Source organism: Hipposideros armiger, unplaced genomic scaffold (genome assembly GCF_001890085.2).
Source record: "Hipposideros armiger isolate ML-2016 unplaced genomic scaffold, ASM189008v1 scaffold_8, whole genome shotgun sequence".
In the NCBI taxonomy this organism is placed as follows: Eukaryota; Metazoa; Chordata; class Mammalia; order Chiroptera; family Hipposideridae; genus Hipposideros; species Hipposideros armiger.
The window spans coordinates 4,066,886-4,092,853 of NW_017731358.1; the positions used below are offsets into that span (position 1 = coordinate 4,066,886).

Below are 25,968 nucleotides of genomic sequence, written 5' to 3' on the forward strand. Positions count from 1 at the left end.
CATCCTGCCACCTGTTGGCAGCTCAGCCGCTGCTCGGTTCGGGCCGGGACGCTAACCGCTGTTGCTCAGAGCTCAAACTCTTGAGCGAGCTCTTAACCAACTGAGCCACTCGGCCAGCCCTGCATCACTCTTTCTGTAATGATATTCTTCACTCTTATGAGAAGTCTGCTTTGAATACATCTAAAATATTGTATCTCTCTTTAAAACATGTTCCTGGGCTCATCTTCCAGTCATCAAGTCATTCCATTTCGAAACCTGTTGAATGTGTTCTTTTAACAATTATCATATCAGTTGAGTTATTCTTGGCACTGTTTGTGCTTTAATATTGACAGTATAAGCAATTTTATATCATATTTTAAACCCTGATGGTATTACTGTGTGCCATTCTTCAGTTTTTATGATAGCTGATTTTATTCTTTTATGTTTTTTCCTTCTTTATAACAGGGTGAATTCATGACTCATGTGCATTATCTTTTTGCCTGGGAGATAATTTGCTTTATTAGTCATGTACTTCTGGAATTCAGGGAATTTTTCAGTGGAGTAGAAGGTGTTAAGTCAAAGTGCTTGGCTCTGGGCCAAAATTATGATTTTTAAAAAATAAGTGTATCTCAATCAGTGAGGGTTTCATAATCCTGATACTGAGTGGTTTTTGTTTATATAATTTCTTGAGCTTTCTCTTAGTTGAATGATTTTTCTCCTGGTCTTTTATTTTAACTCTTAGTTCATAAACATACAACTTATACTTTATAAAAATGTCATTTGATGACAGTATGATTTCTGTTTTTGTTGACTAATAACATTTGTTCTCTGTCCTTTTGCTTTACCTTGTATTAGCATTTTTATCTTCTCCATTTTTATTCAACGTTTTGGGGCACTTCCTAAGTGTGTCATCTTTATTCATCACTGATTTAACCTTTTGCACTACCACATAGCTTTTTCTGTTCTCATAGCATATAGGCTTAATTTCCTGTATAAAGTATAATTTTCTGTGTAAAGTTTTACTATATGCAGCTTTTTCTTATATACTTTGGTGCATCCATTTTTATACTTATGTCTCTTCTTCACAAACTGCCCCCAATTATAATACAGTACAGTATTTTTAATTAAATCCCATCTTTGTGAGCAAAGGGGGAAAAAAACCCAAAGCACAGCACTCATCACATTGTCTCATTTTGTCTTCCTTGTTTAGACTTGGAGTTACATTGGGTATGTTCAAGACCCTTCTTCAGTGCTGCACTCCCCGTGCTACAACATATGAACCACCAGTGGTGTGTTTGTTGTTCTTTTTGTTCCTTTGGTATAGACCTGGGAATGTTCTAGTGGGAAAAGAAAGATGTTCTGTCTTCTTTTTTTTTTTTTGCCCCCTCTTCCTGTTCCCTTTTCTTCTTAAACCCTGCTGCTGACTCTCAGGTGGAGCCTGCTAAACACTGCCAAAAAGTTTAGATAAATTTAAAATTGAATATAAGATGACTCCTGTTATTTTTAAAATAATTAAACTGCCTGCTGAAAATTTTGCTTTTTGGCATATGTATAATGTTTTGTTTTTTTTTTTGGTGGGGGGGAGATATTTGACTTTGGTAAAATAAAAAATTAGGTATCAGTATTGAGGATCATTCATCTTTGTATTAAGTGTTTTTAGATATTTTTCTTACGCTTTACTATATAGATTCTTGGTCACTTATATGAAATGTCTACAATTTATTTTTAATTTTTTCACCTATTGTCTATGTTTTAATAATTAAATGTATGATACCTGTTAAAATAGCTTCTGGAAAAGTTTAATGTGCTGCGTTACAGTGTGCCGATAAAGAGAGACAAGTCATTCGATGCTGTCATGTAGCAAACCCTAGCAACTTAAGAAATAGAAGAAACTAGTTTGAAATATGTGCCAATAATGGATTTTATTATAATAGCTGGTTTTTTCTTTTTCATTGCCATCTTAAAGGATTTCTTTTGGTTGTTCTTCCATTTGTTTTTGTCCAGATGACAGAAAATAATTTTTGGTTGAAGAAGATAGAAATTAGTGTTTCAGAAGCAGAAAAGCGAACTGGAAGAAATGCCATGAACATGCAAGAAACATATACTGCTTACCTCATTGAAACAAGGTGGGTGATTAGAATGAGGCCTAAGTTAGGTAGGAAAAGCTTTGGTAGCTATGGATATACATTCTGTTGTATAACGGAGTTGTTTACAGGTCATTGTCTTTTTAGGGATTGTGGGTTCTTTTTGTTTCTTTTCCTTTTAACAACAAAAGTAAGCAGGTGTGTCTTTTACTATAGTATTATTATTTATTTATTTATTTTAACTAAAATGATGGTTTTAATGGGACCCAGAGATATGGTTACAGTTACATAGTTTGACACAAAAAACCTGTGGGTGATCAAGAGTTGGAAGGTTACAAAATAATGAGGGTAACACTGGGTATAGAAGAAAAGCTCAAGAACCTCAAGAGGCAGGCTAACATGGCCTCTCCCTGTGGCCCTGTCTGTGGTCACCCCTGGAGTCCATCTTGCCAGGGCCAAAGCCATCTCTGTCCCCACCACCCCGGGCCCCTCAGAAGTCCCCACGGTCCCCGCCTCAGTCTCTGTAGCTGCCCAGATCATAGCCTCCTCTGCCACCACAACGATCATCTCCATAGCTACCCCCCATGTGGGAGCCTCCTGGGCCCCCTCCAGGGCCATCCGGTTTAGGGGCCTTACGCTGGTTGCATTCATTCCTCCAATAGAAGTCCATGTTCTCACGTGCAGGGCTAGGGCACTTCCAGTACCCCGCTCGCTGCTGTCCTCCGCCACCGCCGCCTGCTCTGGGGAATCTGCCCTGGTCACTGCCACCTCCGCTGTAGCCCCCACAGCCCTTGGGTCCTCCTCACCCTCGGCCTCCATGCCCACTGCCACCATCCTGATTGAAATCTGCTCGCTGAGTAGCAAATGAGACCTTGATAGGATTCCCAGAGAATTCTTTACCATCAAGCCAGTCAGTAGCCGCTTTAGCAGTAGGTGGTGGGTCATCAAATGACACCGGTGCCTCTCCCTTCAGCTTGCCCGTTTCCCTGTCCATGTACAGATTAATCATGGGCTGTTCTGTCTTCTTGTTCATCTTAATAATGCCAGTCTGCTTGAAGCAGTCAGCCACAGACTCAGTGGTAACATTCTCACCCAGGCCTCACACGAAGATGGTAGTGGTGTCGGAATTGTCCTGTTCAGATCATGACGTGATCCTTGGTCCCGAGGGCCACCAAATTTATTAAAGCCACCATGGTCACTTCTACCCATGCCCGCGCCTCCACGGCCTCTTGAGTTCATAGCCACCACTGCTGCAATTGTAACCACCGCCCTGGCCCTCTCGGTCCTGCTGGCCTCTCCTGTAGCCACCACCAGCACTGCTGTGGTCCTGACTGCCATAACCGCTGCCACTGCTACCACTGCTCATGGGGGACTGACCTTGGCCGTAGTTCCCTCCACTGCCCCCTCCACTGCTCCTGTTGCACTGGTTCTGCTGTCCGTAGCCTTGAGGAGGATTATAGGAGCTTTGCTGCTGTCCATAACCTTGCTGTTGGCCGCCATAGCCAGGCTGGGGGCCATAGCCCCCATTCTGGGGCTCCATAGTTGTTGCTCTGAGAACCGTTACTGTAACTTCCTGAGGTGCTGCTAGGAGCTGGCTGCTGGCCATAGCCAGGGTAGGAAGACTGCTGCCCGTAAGGCGATTGAGAACTCTGGCCACCACCATAGCCACCCATTGAGCCGTATCCCTGGGGAGCTGACTGAGTGCTATGTAGTCTGTTTTGGATCTGTCCATGAGAGCCATAGCTGCTCTGGCCATAGTTGGAAGTGTCCGCTGATGGGCTGTAACCACCGTAACTGTCCATAGGGCTGATTGCTTTCTGCTGGGAATATCCCTGTCCAGGCTGGGTGGGGGAGACCCCCTGGCTTTCGGTTGCTTGTTGGATACAGTCGTTTGAGGCCATGTTGGTGCACACGTGCACAGGCCGACACACAGCAAGATTCCAACTTCACAGAGCACCTACACCTAGAGGACTACTACTATGGTAGTCTTGGTAGTTATATGTGTATTCTAATGTACTTGTTTTGTGGTCTAGGGAATGTTAGTGGAATACTTTTGGGATCTGGAATGTTACTTGACACATGCTTTGATGGAGTTTTTGGTGTTAGATACAATCCCTGTGCAATTTTGAGAATGGAGACTAGGTTCTCAGGAGTGTATTAAGGGGACTTAGGTAAGTGGAGATGGTTAGCAATGAAGTTTAGGAGGAGAATTGAAATCATTTTAGGAAAGTTGGGAGTTACAGAGAAATTAACAAGAAAAAAATGGATTGAGAAACCTTGGGGTAAAATTGATAAGACAAAATAAATCATGGAGTAAGAAATCAAAACTTACCAGAAAAGTTGTCTTTTAGCTCATAAGGAAAAAGTTAAAGGAATTAGATTGTTTTGTCTGGAGAAAGGCACGCGAAGGCTCAATGTATTTTGCCAGTTACAAACATTTTATAGAAAGACTTTATTGACTAGTTCTTTTCTCTCTGCAGACTGAGCAGAAATACTTTCAATTAAAACATATGAGAGGACTTTTTGATAGCCAGTAAAATAAAATAATAGGACTACTTGACCTAGTTAGTAAAGTTATATCCATGTTTTATTGTGACTACATTTTTCTTTTTTAATTGGGAACTGTGTTTTTCCAGGACCCATCAGCTCCAAGTCAAGTAGTTGTTTCAATCTCGTTGTGGAGGGTACATGCATCTCAGTGGCCCATGCAGGGATCGAACCGGTAACCTTGGTGTTATGAGCACTGCACTTGATCCAACTGAGCTAACCGGCAGCCCTGTAAATACACTTTTAAGAAAAAAAATTTTAAACCCTCCATTTTCATTGGTTTTACCAAGTCTCCAAGCTTGCCTTAAGGTTAAACCCTATAACTTTTCAAGGCTTTCTCTAGGTCTGTGGTTCTACCCAAAATGAAAGTTAAAATCTTGGTGAAATTAGTTTAATCTTCAGTCAGTTCTGAAAATTCTCTCTGTAATTATAGTTTCTTTTCTCACCAAAAAAAAGAAAAGAAAAAAGAGTCTTTCAAAAACTAGATAAATTTGCGTATAATAGGCATGTTAGGAAAAGAGAAGTAAGGTGGGTCTTTTTAAAATTAGGTCATTTTGGGACGGCCAGGTGGCTCAGTTGGTTAGAATGTGAGCTCTTAACAAGGTTGCCGGTTCGACTCCCTCATGGGATGGTGGGCTGCGCCCCCGGCAACTAGATTGAAAACGATGACTGGGCTTAGAGCCGAGCTGCTCCTTCCACAACTAAGACTGAAGGACAATAACTTGACTTGGAGCTGATGGGTCCTGGAAAAAAACACATTGTTCCCTGAAGAAACACATTGTTCTTCAGTAAAGTTTAAAAAAAATTAAAATAAAGTTAGGTCATTTTGTGGCATGTATCACAAAGATTTTTAAGAAGGTGATTAAAAAAAAATGTCATGAGAGAGTTTCTTTTTTTTTTTAACTTCATAAATTAGTGTTAGCTCTAGCTTTCTAAATAAGTTTTTTTTTTTTTTTAAGATTTTACTGGGGAATTGGGGGAGGGGAACAGTGTTGGGAAATTGGGGAAGGGGAACAGCCAAGTTGTTGTTCTCCAATCTTAGTTGTGGAGAGTGCAGCTAGTTCAGCTCCAAGTCCCGTCGCCATCCGGCCTCCCACCAGCAGCTGGCGGCCGCTCAGCTCAAGGTGCTGTGTTTAATCTTAGTTGCGGGTAGGCGTAGCCCACCATCCCATATGGGAGTCAAACTGGCAACCTTGTTGTTAAGAGCACATGCTCTAACCAGCTGAGCCATCCTGCTGCCTGTTGGCAGCTCAGCGGCAGCTCAGCTTGGGTGCAGCTCACCTGGCCCATGTGGGAATTGAACTGGCGGCCCTGTTGCTCAGAGCTCACGCTCTTAACCAACTGAGCCACTTGGCTGGCCCTCTAAATAAAATTTAAAATTAATCAGGATATTTTAGTATTTGCCTATTTCTTTACCCTGTTGAGCAGTGAAATTACCTGGTGATTACTTTCACTGCTGGAAGAGTATCTTGATTTGAATAATCTGGAGAAATTTATAGTTGTTTACTCTTGACTTTGAAATGCAGAGTATCATAATTTAAAACTGGATGTTAGAAGTGACCATACTTGAGTAACATAGCTAGACTCTGAATACATATTTAGGTGGATCATAAGTAAATGTGTGGTACACAAAAGGATTATTGAGTTGACTTTTATGATTGTATTTCATTATAAATTTATTTTAAAACAGTGGTTCTCAGACTTTGAAATATATAGGAATCACATGGAGAATTCTTTAACAGCTGCAGGGTTTTGGATGGGGTCCAGGAGTTTACATTTTTAAACCAAAGCTCTAGCTATTTTTGAAGCAGACGGGCTGTGGACCACACTTTTGATTATCTTTTAAAGTACAAAGACTTTAAATTTTAAGGTAGTAAAATTTAGCTGGCTTTTTTTTTATGATTTGTGTTTTTCCTATTTTAAGAAATTCTTGCCTACCCCATATCATTAGATATCTACTTTGAGAATTGCTGTTTTGAGTAGATTATTTTGTAAGTGCCTCTAAGGTTAACTGACCTTAAACAACCACAGAATGAGTTTCTTAATTATATAGGATTCTTGCTGTAATTTAGTGTTATGCAGATAATCTTGGACAATATCAATATTTTTGATGTTAACTAAGAGTTGCACTTTTATCATATAGCTTACCTACTTACTTTTTGGATACAAGTAGAAAGCCCATTTAGCAATTGTTAATAGTGTTATAGTTCAGTAGGCTAAGATTGAATAAAGTTAAAGTCACTGGTTTTTAATTTTTCCAGAGATTTTGTGTTTTCCTGTTCATAGAATATGAACGCTTTTAAAGTAGATAAGAATATGCCTCATTTAGAATAGGTAAGAATGCCTCGGTGGTTTGGGACGCAGTAAGATGTCATTACTTAATTCGTCTAGTAATTTGTAAAACGGGGCTAATGATATTATCTACTTTATTGTGAGGGTTGTATTAAATGTTGCTTGTAAAACCAATTATGTGCTATTAAATATTTGTAAAAGATTGAATACATGGGATGGTTTTGTGGTCTAATGAAAGTCTTCTCTGTTTTTAGTCTGTTTCCAATGACTAGACCCTACTTTAAGTGGCCTTTTTTCTTTTGAACACTTAGAAGGTCTTCTGACAGCCTTCTAGGTGTACTGCTTATAGCCTAGGTTTATCTACTTATTAGCAAGATATGGGTTCTGTTGGTAATGATTTTGAATAATTTGAAATTTGATATTAACCTAGATATTTTTTCCACTGAAGTTGAAAATCTGAATTATTGGAATAGTAATAATCATAGTTAATGGTTAGATCAACTCTTTAAAATGAATTATGGTTTAATAATCCTATATTTTTGTCATGAGAGAAATTTGCACGGTTTGAATTTCATATTTTGTTTCCTTTTTATTAATATTCAATAAATAAATTTAGTGGCAAACTTAATATATAAATAATAAAAACATTGAATATCTTTTGTGCTGAATATGACATAGTGTATATACTTTCTCAAGACTTTATTCCAAGACTGATTTAGCTTCTGTGCCTTTATGCCCTAATGTACAAATGCACATTGTGGTTATATGCATGTTTCTTGGAGGGCCTGTAAGTTATTGTTAAGCAAACAATTAGAAAATAAGGTCCTGATAATGTTTAGAACACTGATGCTTTCTAACAGTGATTATGCTAGCAGAAATCTTAAGTAGTCAAGATAATTTCAAATATGTTTTATATAATTTTATCCTAACTTCCCCCAACTATAAGTTGAACTTTTATATGGATGAGACTTGGCATTGCCTTTATATTTAAAGTAGGACTAGAGATGAATTTTTACATTCCCGTCCTCCCCCCTACCCAGAGTTAATTAACATTTTGTTTTGTGGATATTTTCTGGTTCTTGGATGCATCCGATTCCTTTATAACCTTGAACCAAGATTTTTGCAGTTTCTTGGTCTTCAGCATGAATGTTGGTCTCTCACTATGGCAGAAGTGCAGTTAAAAATACTTTTTATTTAATGAAACAGTGCTAAGCCAGATTTTCCTGTAGTATAAAATCTATTATACATTAACTGACTACATTGAGGCTTTTAGAACTTCCTAATATGACTATTTCTCTTGAGTCCAATACGTTTTCAATAACAGAAGGAAAGTGGTTAGGAGCGAGGGCTTTGGTCAGATGCTCAGAGTGTTCTGTCCACAGACTGCTGTGATTGTAGGAAGAGCATCTGCTGTGCAGCTGCTTCCTCATTGGTAAAATGCGGGCGAGATTCCCTATTTCACAGGGTGGTTGTGAGGATTAAGTAAGCTAAAACATGAAAAGTTCTTTACTCAGTGCCTGGTTTATAAGTATTCAGTAAATGGAATTATAAAATTTAAAGGAGGTTGTATGTATGTATTTGTATTTTTTTAAAAAATAATAGAAATCTTGCTCTATTTCTTTTCAGGTCAGTGGAACATACTGATGGTCAGAGTGTCCTAACAGACTCACTGTGGAGGCGGTATAGTGAATTTGAGTTGTTGAGAAACTACCTTTTAGTTTACTATCCACATATTGTTGTGCCACCTCTACCAGAAAAAAGGGTAAGAAGTGAAATGGCAGTATAGTTAAGAAGTATTTAACATTGAGACTATTCTTCATGATTGTTTTGTTTACCTAGGCAGAATTTGTTTGGCATAAACTCTCTGCTGACAACATGGACCCAGATTTTGTGGAAAGACGACGAATTGGTTTAGAAAACTTCCTCTTGAGAGTTGCTTCACATCCCATCCTTTGTAGAGACAAAATCTTCTATTTGTTTTTAACACAGGTATTTTTCTTTCAGTTTAAAAAAAAAATTCATTTGATTTGGAATTTTTTTAAATTTTAAATTGTGGAATACTTAAAAAAATGTTTTCATTTTTCAATTGCAGTTGACATAATATTATATCAGTTTCAGATGTACAACATAGTGATTAGACATTTATATAACTTATAAAGCCATCACCCTGTAAGTCTAATTGGAATGGAGCAGTTTTGTTAATTTGTATACATTGTTTTTTGTTTGTTTTGAATTTCAAAATTGTTGGCTGCATCATTCTTTTGGCTAATGCTTTTATACTTAAAGATACTGAAGACAGTACTTTTTGGAATCACTTAAATGATATCAAAGTTAGTCTTTAGTTTTTTGAAGCCCCAACTGTAAAATCTTGGGTTCATCTTATGGTAATGTTTTGGAATCTGTATTGTGTGTTTAATTTTGAAGTGAAAATAATTATTTTTTTATCTATCTATGTGTCCTGTTTATCCTATATCCCCTAAAAGAAGACTAGAACGATAGGTATTTTACTTAATTTGGAATGTACCTTATGTTGTTCTATTGTGTAATGATTTCTAAAATTAACTTTAATTTTTAGGAGGGTAACTGGAAGGAGACTGTGAATGAAACTGGGTTTCAGCTGAAGGTAAGAACATTTGTATGAAATACTTTGTCATGTTCCTTTACAATCGCCAGCACAGTGCTGTGTACTTAATGAGTATGCTATTTATTGAATGAATGAATGTTGGAAATACGTTTTGTATCTAATATTTTTGGGTAAAGGGCCAGCTGAGTGGCTCAGTTGGTTAAGAGCATGCTCAAGAGGGCCGGTCGAGTGGCACGTTGGTTAAGGACTGGCTTGGGATGCCAGAGGGCCTTGGTTCGGTTCCCACATATGAGGGCCAGTGACACTGCCCTCTGCAGCTAAAATGGTGAACGGCAGTTTGACCTGGGGCTGGGCTGCCGTGGGTCGCCGGCGATGGCATTGGCTGCAGTCCCCTGCTGCAGTGGGCTGCCATAAGCTACTGGCGACTGATCTGCCTTACCCGGGAAGAGCGCAATGATGGTGCCAGCTTGGGCAAATGAAGCAACATCCTTCACAACTAGACTGAAGAACAAAACAACAGTAATTTGTCTGTTCCCCTTCCCCCGATTCCCCAGCGCTGTTCCCATCCCCCAATTCCCCAATAAAATCTTTAAAAAAAAAAAAGAGCACGCTCAAGAGTGCGAGCTCTGAGCAACAGGGCCGCCGGTTCAATTCACGGCCTGAGCTGAGCTGCGAACAGGTGGCAGGATGGCTCAGCTAAAAAAAAAAACAAACACAAAAAACGAGTAGTATCGTTGGGTAGGGTTTTCAAAAAAACACTGACTTTTAATTTTGATTTGCGTGATTTTAGTTACTAGTGAGACTATAATAACATTTATGAATTTAATTTTATTGGGAAAGAACATTTTGAAGCAGTAATTTAGATACAAGCTGTAGATATGTCCCACGTTATATTCATATTATACTTTGCATCTTTTTTTTTTTTCTTTTTCTTTCTGTCCTTACCTCTGCCACTTGGCAGTGGTGCCTCCCATAACTGCTCACTATTCATCAGATATGAAAAACATTTCTAAAGAATTGAGGTTGGGTTTTCCAATCACAGTAAACTAAATGACGAGCCATCAGTCATGTTTCTTCTTTCTACTGGGACATGGTGGCCAGTTTTGAGTGGCACCAGAGTCATTTTGAATTAGCATCTGTTAGTGATATAGGCTTAGTTTTTGTACAGCTTTTCAAGTTTAGTCATTAGAGTTAGTATTTGGGAGTGAAATTGTTAACTTAAAATTGAAGAGCATAGTGGTGGTAAAATGGCCACCCCTAACTCCACCCTTCTCTCCCTGTTGTCCCCAAAAAACTGATTGTTGCAAATTTTTGAAAGTCTTCATCTCTTGTGTAAATTGAATAGGTAAGTAGAAAAATATAAATTGATATAATACATACATTGATAAGTGATTCACATGATAATACAGTAACAAAAGTTAAATAGATCTAGGTGAGAAGAACAGAATGTCTTTACAGTAATTATAAAAACACCCCTAGAGATTTATGCATTGGTATATAGGTATTTGAAATTTAGCGCAAAAAAAAGTAGGAAAACATGTTTTTGCACAAAAAACATGATTAGGTATCTATAATTCTGTCAACATGAAAAAATTAGAATTTTCTTAGCTGTATTTAGTACTTTATGGTGCTCAGAGAGTATACTAGAATTTTAGTTTAGAGATGGATTTGAAATAAAGATAAACTTTAAAAAATTATATTTTGATAAGGTTTTCTGAGAATTACCCTAAGATGTTAGGAGCTAAAATAAGGAAAAGAGCAAACTAAAATATAATTGTATTATATGTCTCTTCATATAATAGAAAACTTAAAAATTTTTAGTCATTGATTTCTTCAGTCATTAGTTTAGTAACTAGTTATCAGTTGTTTGTCCTTGAACCCAATTTTGGCCATAATTTTGGTAACCTTGAGAAAATTCTTGAATTTCTCCATCCAAATAGACTATGCTGTTTACAGAATGCTTTGTCTTGTGTGTAGGTGCTATTTAAGTGTTCAGATATAATATATTTGGGTAACCTTATGGTAAAAACTTGGAACACTGGTTTTATTTTATAAAGTCTTTGAAAAGTAATAATACTTAATATACAATATAAATAACTTGAAAAGTCGACTTATTGAAATGGAGCAGAAATAAAATGTATGGCGAGAATTTGGAAACCCGTGTGTCTTACTGTATTTCTTATTTTCTTGTGGCTGTTTCTTGGTTTACGTCCTTCCATTAATGAAATGAGACCTTTTTGGACCACTTCAAACACATATGTATATGTGTGCACACATACAAACATGTATGTGATGTTTACGTATACATATGTGCACACGTGCGCACACACACACACTCATCTTTAATTTATCTGGAGGTCATGTATTTGGCAGTTTCAACTAACCTGCCCGCAGCTGAAAGTTGGGATTTAAGCAAAACTGACTTCTGAGATGTTCAGATGGATATAATATGGCTTACTACTATACTTACAGAAATACTTTGGTCCTTTAAGATAGGACCCACTTAATTTTATTATAGTTATTCAAACAGACTTGGCTAATTTCTAGATTACAACATAGTAGAAGAAAATTTAAAAGGTCTAAAGGTCAATAATACTATTGGAGACAGGCACACTGTGACAATAGTGAAAATTGACAGCTGAGCCTGATAGCAAGAAAGGATAACAATGATATGAGAGTCAAACACTGCAGTATGAAGGCCTTTGGCATGGGGCCAAACTCTCATGTACCTGTGTAGCTATTAGAGCTTCACTACAATCACAGATGGATTCAGTATTAGTTGTTTATAGTGGTTACCTGGAGGCCTCTAGAAAAGATTGAATTATGCTTGCTGTGTGTTCGTAATTCAATGATGCTTTCTTTTATTTTTAGCATGCAGCTAGTTGTTTTGGTTTTTTTTTTTTAGGATTTTTATTGGGGAAGTGGGGGAGGGGAACAGTGTTGAGGAATTGGGGAAGGGGACCAGCCAAGTTGTTGTTCTTCAATCCTCGTTGTGGAGGGCGCCAGTTGCCATCTGGCTTCCCGTCGGCAACTTGTGGCCTCTAAGCTCAAGGTGCTGTGTTCAATCTTAGTTGCAGGTGGGTGTAGCCACCATCCCATGCGGGAGTCGAACCAGCAGTTTTGTTGTTAAGAGCGCATGCTCTATCCACTGAGCCATCCAGGCGTCAGCTCAGCTCAAGGTATTCAGTCTTAGTTGTGGGTGGGCATAGCCACTATCCCATGCGGGACTCGAACCCAGCAGCCTTGTTGTTAAGAGCACACTGAGCCATCTGGGCGGCAGCTCAGCTCAAGGTGCTGAGTTCAGTCTTAGTTGCGGGTGGGTGTAGCCCACCATTGAACAGGCAATCTTGTTGTTACACCAGCTGAGCTATCCTGCCACCTGTTGGCAGCTCAGCAACAGCTCAGCTTGGGCTCAGTGTCACTGGCCCATTTGGGAATCGAACCGGCGACCTGGTTGCTTGGATCCCGCACTCTTAAGCCAACTGTTAACCAACTGAGCCACTCGACTGGCCCAAGTTTTGTATTGTTGTTTTTTTAATTCAGTTTGTCTTAAAGTTTGACCAGCCAGCTTTGTGCATCTTAATTTGTTGGGATTATTTGTTGAAATACTGAATCCTAGAGTTCATCCCAGACATATTGATTTCCACTAACCTAAAATTTGACAACCATTGCTGCAAGGTGATAAAGAAAAGTAGGAGTATTTTTTAGGAAGATAATTTTAGAAAGTGTCAAAATGGTAAAAAATAAAAATAAAAATAAAAAGTTTTTAGAACCTAAAGGAATATCTTATCTGAATATTATTAGCATTATAATTATATGTTTACTGTGTGCTACTCATTGCACTATAATATACTGTATTTGTTTTTTCCAGTAAGTATTGCCTTAGTACTTTTGAGGTTAGTTCATTATTATTCCCATCTTTTAGATGAGGAACTCTAGAAAATGACTTACCCAAGATCACATAGTTAATAAATGATGGAGTCTGAATCCAAATCTAGGCCTAAATCAAAGCCCTTGTTGATTACCATCCCACATTACCTCCCTTTTCACCTATTAGCTGTGTAATTAATATATATATATAAATGGTTGGTAAACGAAGTGTTGGAAACCATTGACAAGTTTCAGTGAAAATGAGATCATTCTGAATCAGACCAAATATTTATACTTTTATAAGAATATTTGACCGTGGCTTTTGGATTGTCATTCCTCGAAATGAAATGTCAGCTTACTTTAATTTTTCTTTTTTCAGACATTTTTAATTTAATCTCTAGTTTGAGCCTACTAGATTAATATTTTCTTAAATCTTAGATTAATTATTATTCCCAGCAAGATAATTATAAAAATTTAGTTTGTTTTTATCCGTGTTTTATTTAACACAAGCATGAACAACAAATCTTTTCATCACTACTGTATATTGGCATTCCTTTTTTCTTGAATATTTATATAATACTCATATTAATCAATTTAGTGAAAGGAGAACCTTAAATGAATTTCAGCTGACTCAGGAGAATCCCAAATCTGTCTGTTGCGTGGAGCAGAGACTGCCAGAGATGGGATCTGAGCCCTTAGGATCTCTCTTAATCTGTGTATTGTACAGGAACTCCAAGAGAGCTAATGTAGAGATTCTAAATGCTGGGTACCCACAGAGTGTCAGGTACACTAAGTGCTGTAAATACATTAGCGAATGATCTAGAAACATTCATAAGCTCCATGTTCTTATGGCATATGTATTTTAGTAGTTGGAGACATTAACATTTAAATAAGGTGCTTTAAAGTAGTTGTAAGTGATATAAAGGAAATAAACCATCTCTGTGTAAGAGTATGACAGCAGAGATTTTTTTCCCAAGGGTTATTTTGAGATAGGTGACAAAATGGAGGTACTTTTGAGAGTGAAAAGGGGCACTATTAAAAATTAGACTAGGACAACAGGTATAAACCAGGACTGTCCTGAGCAAGCTAGGTCACATGGTTGAAGAAGTAATATTTGAGCTGAGTCCTGAATAATAAAAAACCTGAGATGGAGTCAACCTAGAGGGCCTATGTTAGAGAGAGGCCAACCTGGGTGGTGGTTTACTAGGCAAGGTTTGGAGGAAGGTAAGAATCAGGAAATGAAATAAAGGAAAGATAAGGTCCAGGACAGGGAAAGGAAAGTATATAATAGGAATTGGAAAGGGAGAGGGAGGTAGGTTTTAAAGGAGAACATGGGAATAAGTATCTATGATGTCAGAGGGGCAGTAGATTGGGGGAGGAAGGTTATCACTTTGTGAGGGGTAAAATGTCTAACCATTACATTGTTTTGTACACCTGAAACCAATAATAATAGTAAAAAAAATTAATAAAAAAATAAAGGAGAACATGGGAAAGGGTATAATTTAGGGCTATATAGAATAGGCTAATTTTCCATTCAGCCAATAACTTACAAGGTGTGATAAAAAAAATGCGGTGAATGTTTTAAAAAATTTATTCCGGTAAAAGACACATTGCCATTAGTCCCCCTCAAAATACTACCCCTCACTTCGAACACACTTATCCCATCATTCTTGTCACTTTCTAAAGCAGTTCTGGAAGTCGTCTTTTGTGAATGTCTTTAGATGCACTGTCATGGCTGCCTCGATGTCCTGAATCATTTTGACTTTGGGGAAGAACCAGAAATATGCACGGTGCCAGATCCGGTGAATAAGGCAGATGAAGACACACCGTAATGTTTTTAGATGACAGAAATTGCAGTACACCAGAAGTGATGTGTGACACAGTGTTGTCATGATGGGCGATGATTTATGGCACACTTAAAACGCCTTCTCTCAACCATAGCTCACACCCAACTGACTGCACTGAACAAGTTGAAACTTGTTACACAGTTACTAAGGTTTGACACTCCGATTCCGTATTGAAGATCCTTGCCTATTCATTGGATGGCACTCAGCAGCAGCATTCAGCGTATTTTGTGATCACACCCTGTATTACATGTCTCTATTGTGCTAGGCATTGTGAGGCTTTGGGATACAGCAACGAACAAAGTAGAAAGCAGATTAAAGTATTGCCATGGCAGTCTTTGTGCAACTCCAGGGAGCACCATTCACATTGTGTTTTTTATGGATGACTCATATTCTAGTGGACAGCTAAGAAACAATTAAGATAATTTCAGGTATTGATGTGTTAAAGGAAATAAAATTAGGGTGGTATGAAACAATGTTGTAGGGCTTTTAAATTCTATTTTTAAAATTAATTTATTTCTAATTATAGTTGATATGCAATATTATATTAGTTTCAGGTGTACAATATAGTGACTCAGAATTTATATACCTTACAAAGTGATTACCACAGTAAGTCTGGTGTCTGTCACTGTACATAGTTATGATATTTTTTACTCTATTTCTATGCTGTACATTACATCCTCGCAACTTATTTTATATCTGGAAATCTGTACTTCTGGAAGGGCTTCTTTAGATTTTTAATGGGGAATCTGATAAGATCAATGATAATGTGTCAGATTTAGAACAGTCCAAGTAGTTTTTAGAGCTATAGCTTTGGGGAGAAGTTTCTGGTTTGGTGACATTTTAGGCAACTTCTCTTTGTATGGAATCTTGTGAGATAATGAAGCAGATTGAGTTGAGTGTTGTGATGGACCTGACCTGACAATGTTTGGTAAGCAAAGGTTAGGATAGTTTACATTTTATATGACTTCTAAATTGATAAATTGGTGATATTAAAAATAAAAAATAAATTGGTGGTATTAAGAAGTATGAGATTCAAGAAAAGGTACAAATGAAAATTTTCTTTTTTACTGATGGTTTTTATGGAATTTCATCCTCATTTAAAGAATCATATTTGCATGTGACTGTAAAGTCATTAATACTGTTTAGTGATTTTAATTAATTTAAAGAACATTAGGAAGTAACATGACTTAAATTCATAGGTGCTATTATTTGTAAGGACTTTTTCATTAGCTCATTTGCCCTTGAGATGTAAGAAAGATCAAGAATTAGTAAAATGCTAATTTTAGAAATAAGAGAATACACTGAAATCAGTGACAAATTAAGCTTCTTTAGATATTCTTCATGCCTCTGAATTTCTTTTGGTCTGAAGTTCTAGGAGGCTGAGTTTATCGGGTAGCATATTTGTTGCATTTTAAAATTTTCTTAGCCAGGTAATATGGGGAGCCCTAGTATTTTTGCTTTGTTTTGTTTGTTTTATTATTTTGGGAATATTTGTAATTATGGATTGGAAGTTGGAATAATATAAAATTTTCAAGCTGATTGGGATTTAAAAAACTAAACCACATTATGAAATCGATTCCTGATTGAGCTACCTGTTACTGAACCCTATAGTTTCTGTGCTTGGTCCGAAAAGTAATTTAGTGTGTTTTTTTGGTTGGTTGTTTGTTTTCTTTTTATGAGATCTTAGGGTAGGATTTGGATATATTAACTATATATTTATACATTGGAATTGTTATTTAGTGTTGATCCCTCTGTCCCTCCTTTGACAGCAGTTATCTAGAAATAAGGAAAGATAGTTTAAAAGTTGTGTTGTCTTGTAACATTTTCTGCCAGCTAGAAAGTACTTTGATATTATCTATAAGCTTGTTTTACTTTAATACAGTATTACTTTAGTACAGGCATGTCCATATTTCTTTTCTAAAATACTGATCAGGAAAATGAGAAAAACCAATGTACATTTGGTTTGGATTCCATCTGAGAAAACTACCTTCAGTAAATGCACAAGCTTCAAAGCAGTACTTTTATTTAGTTTATATATATAGATTATTGCTTTTCTTGATTTAGAGAAAAAGTAAACTTTTTTCACACGATCTAGTCTGAATTACAGTAATGCAGAGCTATGTGCCTATTAGCATGTTAGTGTTTACAGTTGTTTGATATTATTGAATGCCATGTATTCAGTTTAATTTGTAACATTTTTGTAGTGTTTTCAAAAATAACTGCCAAGTTGTTTTTTTAGGTATGTTGAATGTGTTTGACACAAATGATATGAAGAAAACTGTACTTGAGCATCTTAATTCTAAAAGGAAAATAAAACTGTTTGGATTTACCCTGAAATATAATTGTATTAAGTGAATAAATTATTTTTTCCAGGCAGACTCCAGGTTAAAAGCGCTTAATGCAACATTCAGAGTGAAAAACCCAGACAAGTAAGGTTTTGTTTTAATAACAGTTACAATGTTGTTTTGAATTGTGTTTATCAATCTATTTAATTTTTCATTTCTGAATGTATGCACTTTATTTGCTAAATATTTTAAATAGTAATTCACATTTAGTGAAATCCTTTCATAGTCTCAAACTGATTTTGAAATTTGGTGACTTTATTGGATTGAAGGTTATAAGTGTCTGAAGTTTTAGAAAGTTTAAACCACTGCTTTTTTTCTAGAAGGATTTATTAAATGTTGTTGAAGATATAAGAAAAGTGAGAAAAGCAATTTGAATTTCATATAAAATAGCTTTTCTCATATGACTTTGGTTGTCAAAAATGTACAAAGCTCAAGATAAGATTATATATTATATACATTTTAATAAACTTTCTAGTTTGCATATGGAGAAAACTTGATAGATAAATGTATACTAGTATAATAATCTCACACAGAGATATATTTACATGACAATTATTTGACTTCATTAATGTCAGTTTGGTGTTTGTGAGAGCATTTCTACATTAAAGGAAGCTAGTATATTCAGAAATAACTTTTCTTAGGATGGGACCTAGGTATTTCTTAAGATTTGGTTTTGCTCATTCTCAGAATTTGGTGGATAATTCAGGCTCTTCATTATATGGACTTTTACCTGGCATTTGGTTTAGCTGAGTTTTTCATTTAGAAATGTACTTCGGCAGTTGAGGCCTTTCCATTTTTAAAGACTAAGTTTATGAGGTCTGTTTGAGTTTCTCCAGGTGGGCCTTCAGCATTAATTTCTACGTAGTGTAAGTACTTAGCAGACAAAGGCCAAGTTTGCATAGTCTGATAGCCTATTATGCCTGACTTTATAAACCATAATACATTAGTATAATGCCTCTGGTTTTTTAATATACATTTTGAGTATAAAATAATAAATATTTTAAAGTTTTGTTAATTAGGAAATTGATAGTAACCATTGAGATTTTATATATATATATATATATATAGAGAGAGAGAGAGAGAGAGAGAGAGACTTTATTTTTTATTTTTTGGTTTTAGGTTCACAGCAAAATCAGCAGAAAGTACAGAGCTCCCTCCCATATGCCATCTGCCCTACACATGAACAGTCAGTCCCCAGATCTGCACGCACAGCCTCTCCCACTCTATCAGCATCCCTCACCAGAGGATACATTTGTTAAAATCGAGGAACCTACATTGATTGACACTTCATTATCACCCAAAGTCCATAGTTGACATTAGGATTCACTCTTAGTGTTGTACATTATATGGGTTTGGACAAATGTATAATGACATGTATGCATCATTATAGTATCATACAAAGTATTTTCACTGCCCTAAAAATCCTCTTTTCCCTGCCTATTTATCCCTCCCTGCCAGTTAGTCCTGGCAACTACTGATCTTTTTACTGTCACCATAGTTTTACCTTTTCCGGAAAGTCATATTATACTGTATGTAGCCTTTTCAGATTGGCTTCTTTCACGTTGTGATATGCAGCAGTTAAGGTTCTACAGAGGTTTTTTTTTTTAAGAGTTATGACATCCATGATACATAAGCGATGTTCCCTAGGTTAAGAACTGAAGTTATGTCACCCTTCAAAAATAACTTTGGAAGACCTTATAAGCAAAGCTTATGACATTGATGGATGTACTTTCACTAGAGAAGCATGTAGATGAGACTTTTTAAATTAATATTTTAATATATATTAAATTAATTTAATAATTAATATATCAATATTTTATCAATTGAATGTTTGTCTTTTCTGACCTAACCAGGTTCTCGAGATTGCTAAATTTTATTTAATATTCATACTATATACAGTCATGCACCACATAACGTTTCAGTCATCAATGGACTGCGTATATAATAGTGGTCCCATGAGATTATAATGGAGCTGAAAAGTTCGTATCTCCTAGTGATATTGGAGCCATCTTAAATGTCATAAGGCATTATAAACATATTTGTGGTGATACTGGTATAAACAAACCTGCACGGTCAGTCACATAAAAGTATAGCACATACAATTATGTACAGTACATAATACTTGGTAATGATAATAAACACCTATGTTACTGGCATATGTATTTACCATGCTATACTTTTTATTGTTATTTTAGAGTGTACTTTCTACATACAAAAAAAAAAGTTTGCTGTGAAAGAGTGTGCCATGTTATGCTGGCAGCAGCTTCATACACCTCATGCTCACAGCATCTGTTGATTGGATTATTTTCTCTAGCACTTGATTTAATCTTGTGTTTTATATAGTGATGTGCTGTACAGGCTTGTAGCCTAAGAGCAATAAGCTATACCATTGAGTTTTGGGTTAAGTACACTCTGTGATGTCTGCACAATGATAAAATCACCTAACAACGTATTTCTTGGAACTGTATCCCTGTCATTAAGTGGCCCATGACTGTATGAAATTTTCAATGTGATATGACCAATAATATAACCAAGGCAGTTTTTTGCTTCTAAGTTCTTGTTAAAATGTATAATATATAACTAGTAATAGAATTTGTCTTAAGTTCTAGATAAGAGAATTGTCTACATCACTGTTATAACAGATTCTTAATGTACAGAATCTGTTCTAGGTCTAGCTGGCCCAATAGATTAATTATTATTCATACCATTATTAAAATAGTTTACATCACTAAAATACTTGTATTCCATCTTTTCTTAAAATCTAGAATAGAAAACCAGAAAGATTGTTTCAGAAGGACTGTCAAAATGATACTTGCTTCATACATGTTTATCTTTCTTCAAAATAGACTGTTAAGACCAGTGATGAGAAGACCTCGAGTCTTCTACTTTTATGTGGCAATATTTAGACAATATTCTGGAAATATTTAGGAGAGTGTTTTGTAGAACATATGGGATGAGGAGAGAGGAAGTAAGTACAGATGGTACCCAGGTTTCCTTCTTTAAAGTGCTAGGGAACATAGGAGAGACATTTGGGAGGACAGGGGAGGATAAGTTGAGCTTTGGATATGAGCACATACAAATGGCTGCTAATCGGTTGGCTTTATATTGTAGATCTGGTGTTTAGGAGAGAGAGTTGGAGCTGGAGATAGAAATTTGGAATTTAGCAGTATGTTGATTATAATTGTGAAGCTTTATGAGTGATAAGTCACACAGAGTGTGTAGATTGAACTATTGATTTTAAGATGACTAAGGACCTAGGACTGAATCCTAAAGAAGCCAACACTTTTAGAGTATTTTCCAAAGTGTCATCTGAAGATTACCAGCATTTGAATCATCGTTATAAATTCAGATTCCTGAATCTCACTAGAGCCTCTGTGTGTAGTTGTGCGAGTTACTCATAGCCTGTCATCCTGAGAGGCTCTCAGTGTTTTTAACAAACACTTCAGGAGTTCTTTGCACTCAAAGTTGGGGTGTAAGAGATGGGTGAAGGAAGTGAGTATTGCAAAAGAGTCTTTAGGAATTACTAGAGAATTAAAGAAAAATCATAAGAAAATGACACTGATGTCAAAGGAACAAATTTTTGAGGAGGGCGAGGTGAGCTGTTACACTGCTGGAAGGATCGAGTAAGATGAGAACTAAAGTATATTAGTGGATTTTAACAACATGAAAATAGTAGTTGACTTTGTCAGGAATATCTCTCCACTGAAGTGCTGGAGGCAAAACTAGATTGTAGTGGGCTGAGCAGTGAATGGGAAGGGAAGTGGTTATTGCTAGAGAGGTAATGCCTTGTAAAAGTGTGGCTGTGAAAGGCTGGGTATTGAGAAGGTGTCAATAGTTGGGTGTGTTGTCAAGAGTGTGTGTGTGTGTGTGAGTGTGTGTGTGTGTGTGTGTGTGTTTTAATTTAGGAGAGACCCTAAATTAATTGATGTTCTAATCAGAAGGAGCTTGTAGAGAGAAAGTTAGAAGATAGGAATATGGAGTGTAGCTGAGATAGAATCAAGAGTATTGGATGGGAAGAAGGATCCTAGAGGGAAGGAAGAAATAATAGATGTAGATATTGGGAAGTTTCTTAACTTGACTGACAGGAAGTGGAGCTGGAGGTAATTCCTATCTGATGACTTCTGTTTAATCTTTGAAGCTTGGTTGGAGAATGACAGGCAGTGGTCTCACAGTTTCAGGTCTTAATGGAGAATGGTACTTAACTAGCTTAGGGAAACAGATTACTGAACAGCATTAAGATGAGGTTAGGGACCATGAGTTAATGGCTGCACCATAAGATTCTTTTAGCACCATGAATTTTCCTGTTTTTGTTTTCAAGTAATTTTTCATATCAACAAATATTATCTCTTAGTCCAACAGTACAAATCATGAAGTATGACATCTTTACCTGGCTTTAAAAATATCGAAAGAAAGTATGGTGGTTTTATTTTAAAATTTTTTGAATTTGTATAGGTATGTAAATCTTCAAGGCCAGAATATAGTTAAGTAGAATCAGTTTTATTATTCTCAGGAACTACAGTTGATCCTTGAACAACACGGGACTTAGGGATGCTGACACTCCCCCCCTCCCCCCAGTTGGAAATCAGTATAACTTCTGACTCCCCCAGAACTTAACTACTAATAGCCTACTGTTAACCAGAAGTCTTACCAGTAACATAGTCCATTAACATATATTTTATGTTATATGTATTATATACTGTATTCTTACAATAAAGTAAGCTAGAAAAAAGAAAATGTTATTAAGAAAATCATAAGGAAGAGAAAATACATTTATAGTATTTGTTGAAAAAAAGCCACATTTAAGTGGACCTGTGCAGTTCAAACCTGTGTTGTTTAAGAGTCAACTGTACTGTTTTGTCTTTCAGTTTTTGATGTGTTTTCATGAGAAAAATGATGTTTTTATGTTTCCTGTTTCAGGAGATTTACTGAACTAAAGCACTACAGTGATGAACTACAGTCTGTCATCTCACATCTTCTTCGAGTCAGAGCTGTAAGTGGTCCACAAGAGTTTTTTGACACATGTTTGTGCAAAGTGCTTCTCATTTAATTATTATGTTTTTAAGTAATGTATGGTATATATGAGGAATAGCTGATTTCTACATTAAAATTTGGTGTGTTATCATGCAAACTGCATTTTTTAAAAAGGTAAAATGTTTTCTGGCATAAACAACTTGCAAAATTTTAACCTGATTTCTCTGTGGTTTGTATATGGTTTTTTTATATATATATATGGTATATTTTGTCAAAAGGCCTACTATTTCAGCATAAGTGGGATTTTAGATCTTTGTGTACATATAAAATATCCTATTTTTCAAGGTCTGTGAAATAATTTATATATGTTAAGTCATCTAGTGTCTGTGCTGTTAAATTCTAAGTAAACTTAAATTTGAGGTAATGGTCTGCGATGACAACAGGCACTAGAAATCTAGGAATAATCATCATACTTAGTCATGTAGTTTATCTATAACAGACATGGAAAAAATACTTTTGGGTAAATTAATGTACCTGGAAAATGTGTTATGTACTATGGTCCTTTCAGGTAACCTAGAGGAAACTTAGAATTTGCCTTAAAGGCTTTGAAAGATGCTGGGTTACCAGGTCTAGGATCACATGTTATGCTGATTGGAATCTCCTTAAAATGAAATATATTATCTGGGATTTGGTGTTTTGTTTGTTTGTTTGTTTGTTTGTTTTTAGTTGGGGAACTGTGTTTTTTCAGGACCCATCAGCTCCAAGTCAAGTAATTGTTTCAATCTATATTGTTGTGGAGGGCGCAGCTCAGTGGCCCATGGGAGGATTGAACCAGCAACTTTGGTGTTATGAGCACTGTGTTCTAACCAACTGAGCTAACCAGCCGCCCCTATCTGGGGTTTGTTTTAATAAAATAGTCTACCAGGTAAAAGGTGAAGAGTGGGGGCAGCTTTAGATGAAACTAAGTTGGACGTATAAAAATTGTTGGAAGATGAGTGTTGGGAAATGGAAGTACATCCTACTGTTCTATACTTTTTTTTTTTTTGATTTTTGATTTTATTTTATTAGGGAATTGGGGAAGGGGAACAGCTAAGTTGTTGTCCTTCAGTCTTAGTTGTGGAGGGCGCAGCTAGCCCATCTGCCAAGTCCAGTCGCCATCCAGCTGCCTGTCGGCAGCTTGCAGCCGCTCAGCTCAAGGTGCCGTGTTCAATCTTAGTTGCGGGTGGGTGTAACCCACCATCCCATGCGGGAGACTAACCAGCAACCTTGTTGTTAGGAGCACATGCTCTCACCAGCTGAGCCACCCTACCACCTGTTGGCAGCTCAGCTCAGGCGCATCTTGGGCGCAGCTCACTGGCCCATGTGGGAATCGAACCGGTGACCCTGTTGCTCAGAGCTTACACTCTTGAGCGGACTCTTAACCAACTGAGCCACTAGGCCGGCTGCCCTAGGACTTTTATTTGCTCTTTTTTGTGCCTGTACCATTCCTCTCCCAGACCCCACCCTTAGGATCCTCTCTTGGCCTATTCTCTCTTGTCATTCAGTTCTTTGCTCAAATGCCTTCTCAGAGAAATCTTTCTGGGGCATCTAATAAGATGCTATTTACTGTCATTTCCCTGTCATTTTTTGTCATTGCTGTTTTTATAGTAACACTGTCTGACACTGTATTCTGTACTCATTTGTTAATTATCTTCCCTGCTAGTGTATGTGAGCCCGACAAGAGCAGGTGCTTTGTTTTCTTACTGCTGAACCCCTAAAATAATGGCCGACTCATAGTAGACACTCCATATTCATTAAATGAATGAATAAATCAATGTATATACTGACAGTTTTATGTTTAAAAAGATCTTGAAAAGCCATAAGATAAATTGCTTCTTGAATTTAATTGTAATCAACCATGGAGAACTGGTATGTAATGTATATTTGACAAGAACCTTTAAAGAAAATGATCTTGTCATCAAAGAGTTTGTAATAAACAAGTAAGAGAATTCTGGGTATATTTATCCTCAACTTTATGAAAACAGGCTTCAGAAACTTTATTGACATGAAAGATAGCTTTGGCTCTTCAAAGGAAAGGCAGCACTTGCTCTGTGAGTCACATTGAAATTATGAGTGTATAAATGAGAGAAATGCCAATGAAAAATAGTGAATGCTTTCTGATTAGCTAAAATTCTGAGTGTTCTAAAATTGGGAGAAAGGCTCTTTAGTCATGGACAATAACAGAAAAGTAAAAATGGAAGGTCAAAACCCATTGCTGACAGAATCCTGCAAACAATGCAGAGAGCACCGTACGGAGGGCCTTTTTGTAACCTTCAGAGTGTCAGGAGAAAAAGGCTTAGACACTGTTTTGAGACAGATGATGAATTGTTAACAGATATGAAAATACAACTATTTGATTGTCTTTCCTGTCAATGAGAATTCTTTTGAAAGTAGAAAAGGCAAAAAATAAATTACAGATAGGTTAAAGAGTTAAATATTTAAGACATCAAAACATAACAACCAGATAGGGCAGATGGCTTTAGACTCAGAGGAGCTGGGCTTGGAACTTCTCTCTGCCATTTACCAGATCTTCTGGCAAATCCAGTAAGTTTTCAGAGTTTGTTTCCTTTGCTGGAAAATGGGAATATCTGCCTGGCACATAGTAAGTACTGAATAAATATTTGTTATATGAACGGGTGCTTTACTCATAGAGTTATGAGACTCAGATGAAATAATTTGTATTTTGTAAACTAGAACAAAAGGAAAATAGTACTGGTACCTGACATTTGTTTAACACTGTGTATAAGTCGTGGTCTCAAGCATATTATATTATTCTGGGTTTGGTTTTGTTTTGTTTTAAGGAGGAGGGCGCAGCTCACAGTGGCCCATTCGGGGATCGGGATCGAAGCAGCAACTTTAGTGTTATCAGCACCACACTAACTAACTGAGCTAACCAGCCACCTCTTTTATTCTTATGTAATTTACACAGAAGCCTTTGAAGGTAGATACTGTTATTGTCCCCATTTTATAGATTAGGAAACAAAGGCAAATGATGTTAAGTAATTTGCCTAATATCATACTGTAAATAGATGTGTGGAGCCAGAATTTAAACCTTTGTCTGACTACAGAGCTCATGCTTTTAACCACCTACAAATGATACGTTAACAAAGAATATGCGTTCAAGTAGATTGAGGGAGAAGAGAACTGATTTTCATTGAGCTACCTTGCTTATTGCCAGGAAGCTTACAAATGTTATTTACTCTTCACAAAGTCATATAATAAAGGTTGTTTCCACTTCTAAGAGAAAGATATAATAGTAACACTTGGAATGGTGTAATATATTTTCCAAAGTCAAACCCTAAAGTAAGAAGGAGCTGGAATTTGAATTCACATTTGTCTGGCTCTAAATTCCTTATTTCCTATTACTATATATGCTACCTATATATATATACTATATATATATATATATA

General features: G+C 36.6%; 1 protein-coding gene and 1 pseudogene across 1 annotated transcript in view; one reads left to right on the forward strand and one right to left on the reverse strand.

The window, feature by feature from the left end:
- SNX4 (sorting nexin 4) overlaps positions 1 to 25,968 on the forward strand; it is a 64,353-nt gene that overhangs the window by 4,853 nt on the left and 33,532 nt on the right. Inside the window, exons 2-7 of the mRNA XM_019650889.1 lie at positions 1,984 to 2,105; positions 8,529 to 8,664; positions 8,742 to 8,891; positions 9,478 to 9,525; positions 17,577 to 17,632; positions 22,466 to 22,538. Of these exons, the coding sequence (XP_019506434.1) occupies positions 1,984 to 2,105; positions 8,529 to 8,664; positions 8,742 to 8,891; positions 9,478 to 9,525; positions 17,577 to 17,632; positions 22,466 to 22,538 (585 nt within the window). The remainder of the gene's footprint in view (positions 1 to 1,983; positions 2,106 to 8,528; positions 8,665 to 8,741; positions 8,892 to 9,477; positions 9,526 to 17,576; positions 17,633 to 22,465; positions 22,539 to 25,968) is intronic.
- Positions 2,458 to 3,964, reverse strand: LOC109387064 (RNA-binding protein FUS pseudogene; annotated as a pseudogene).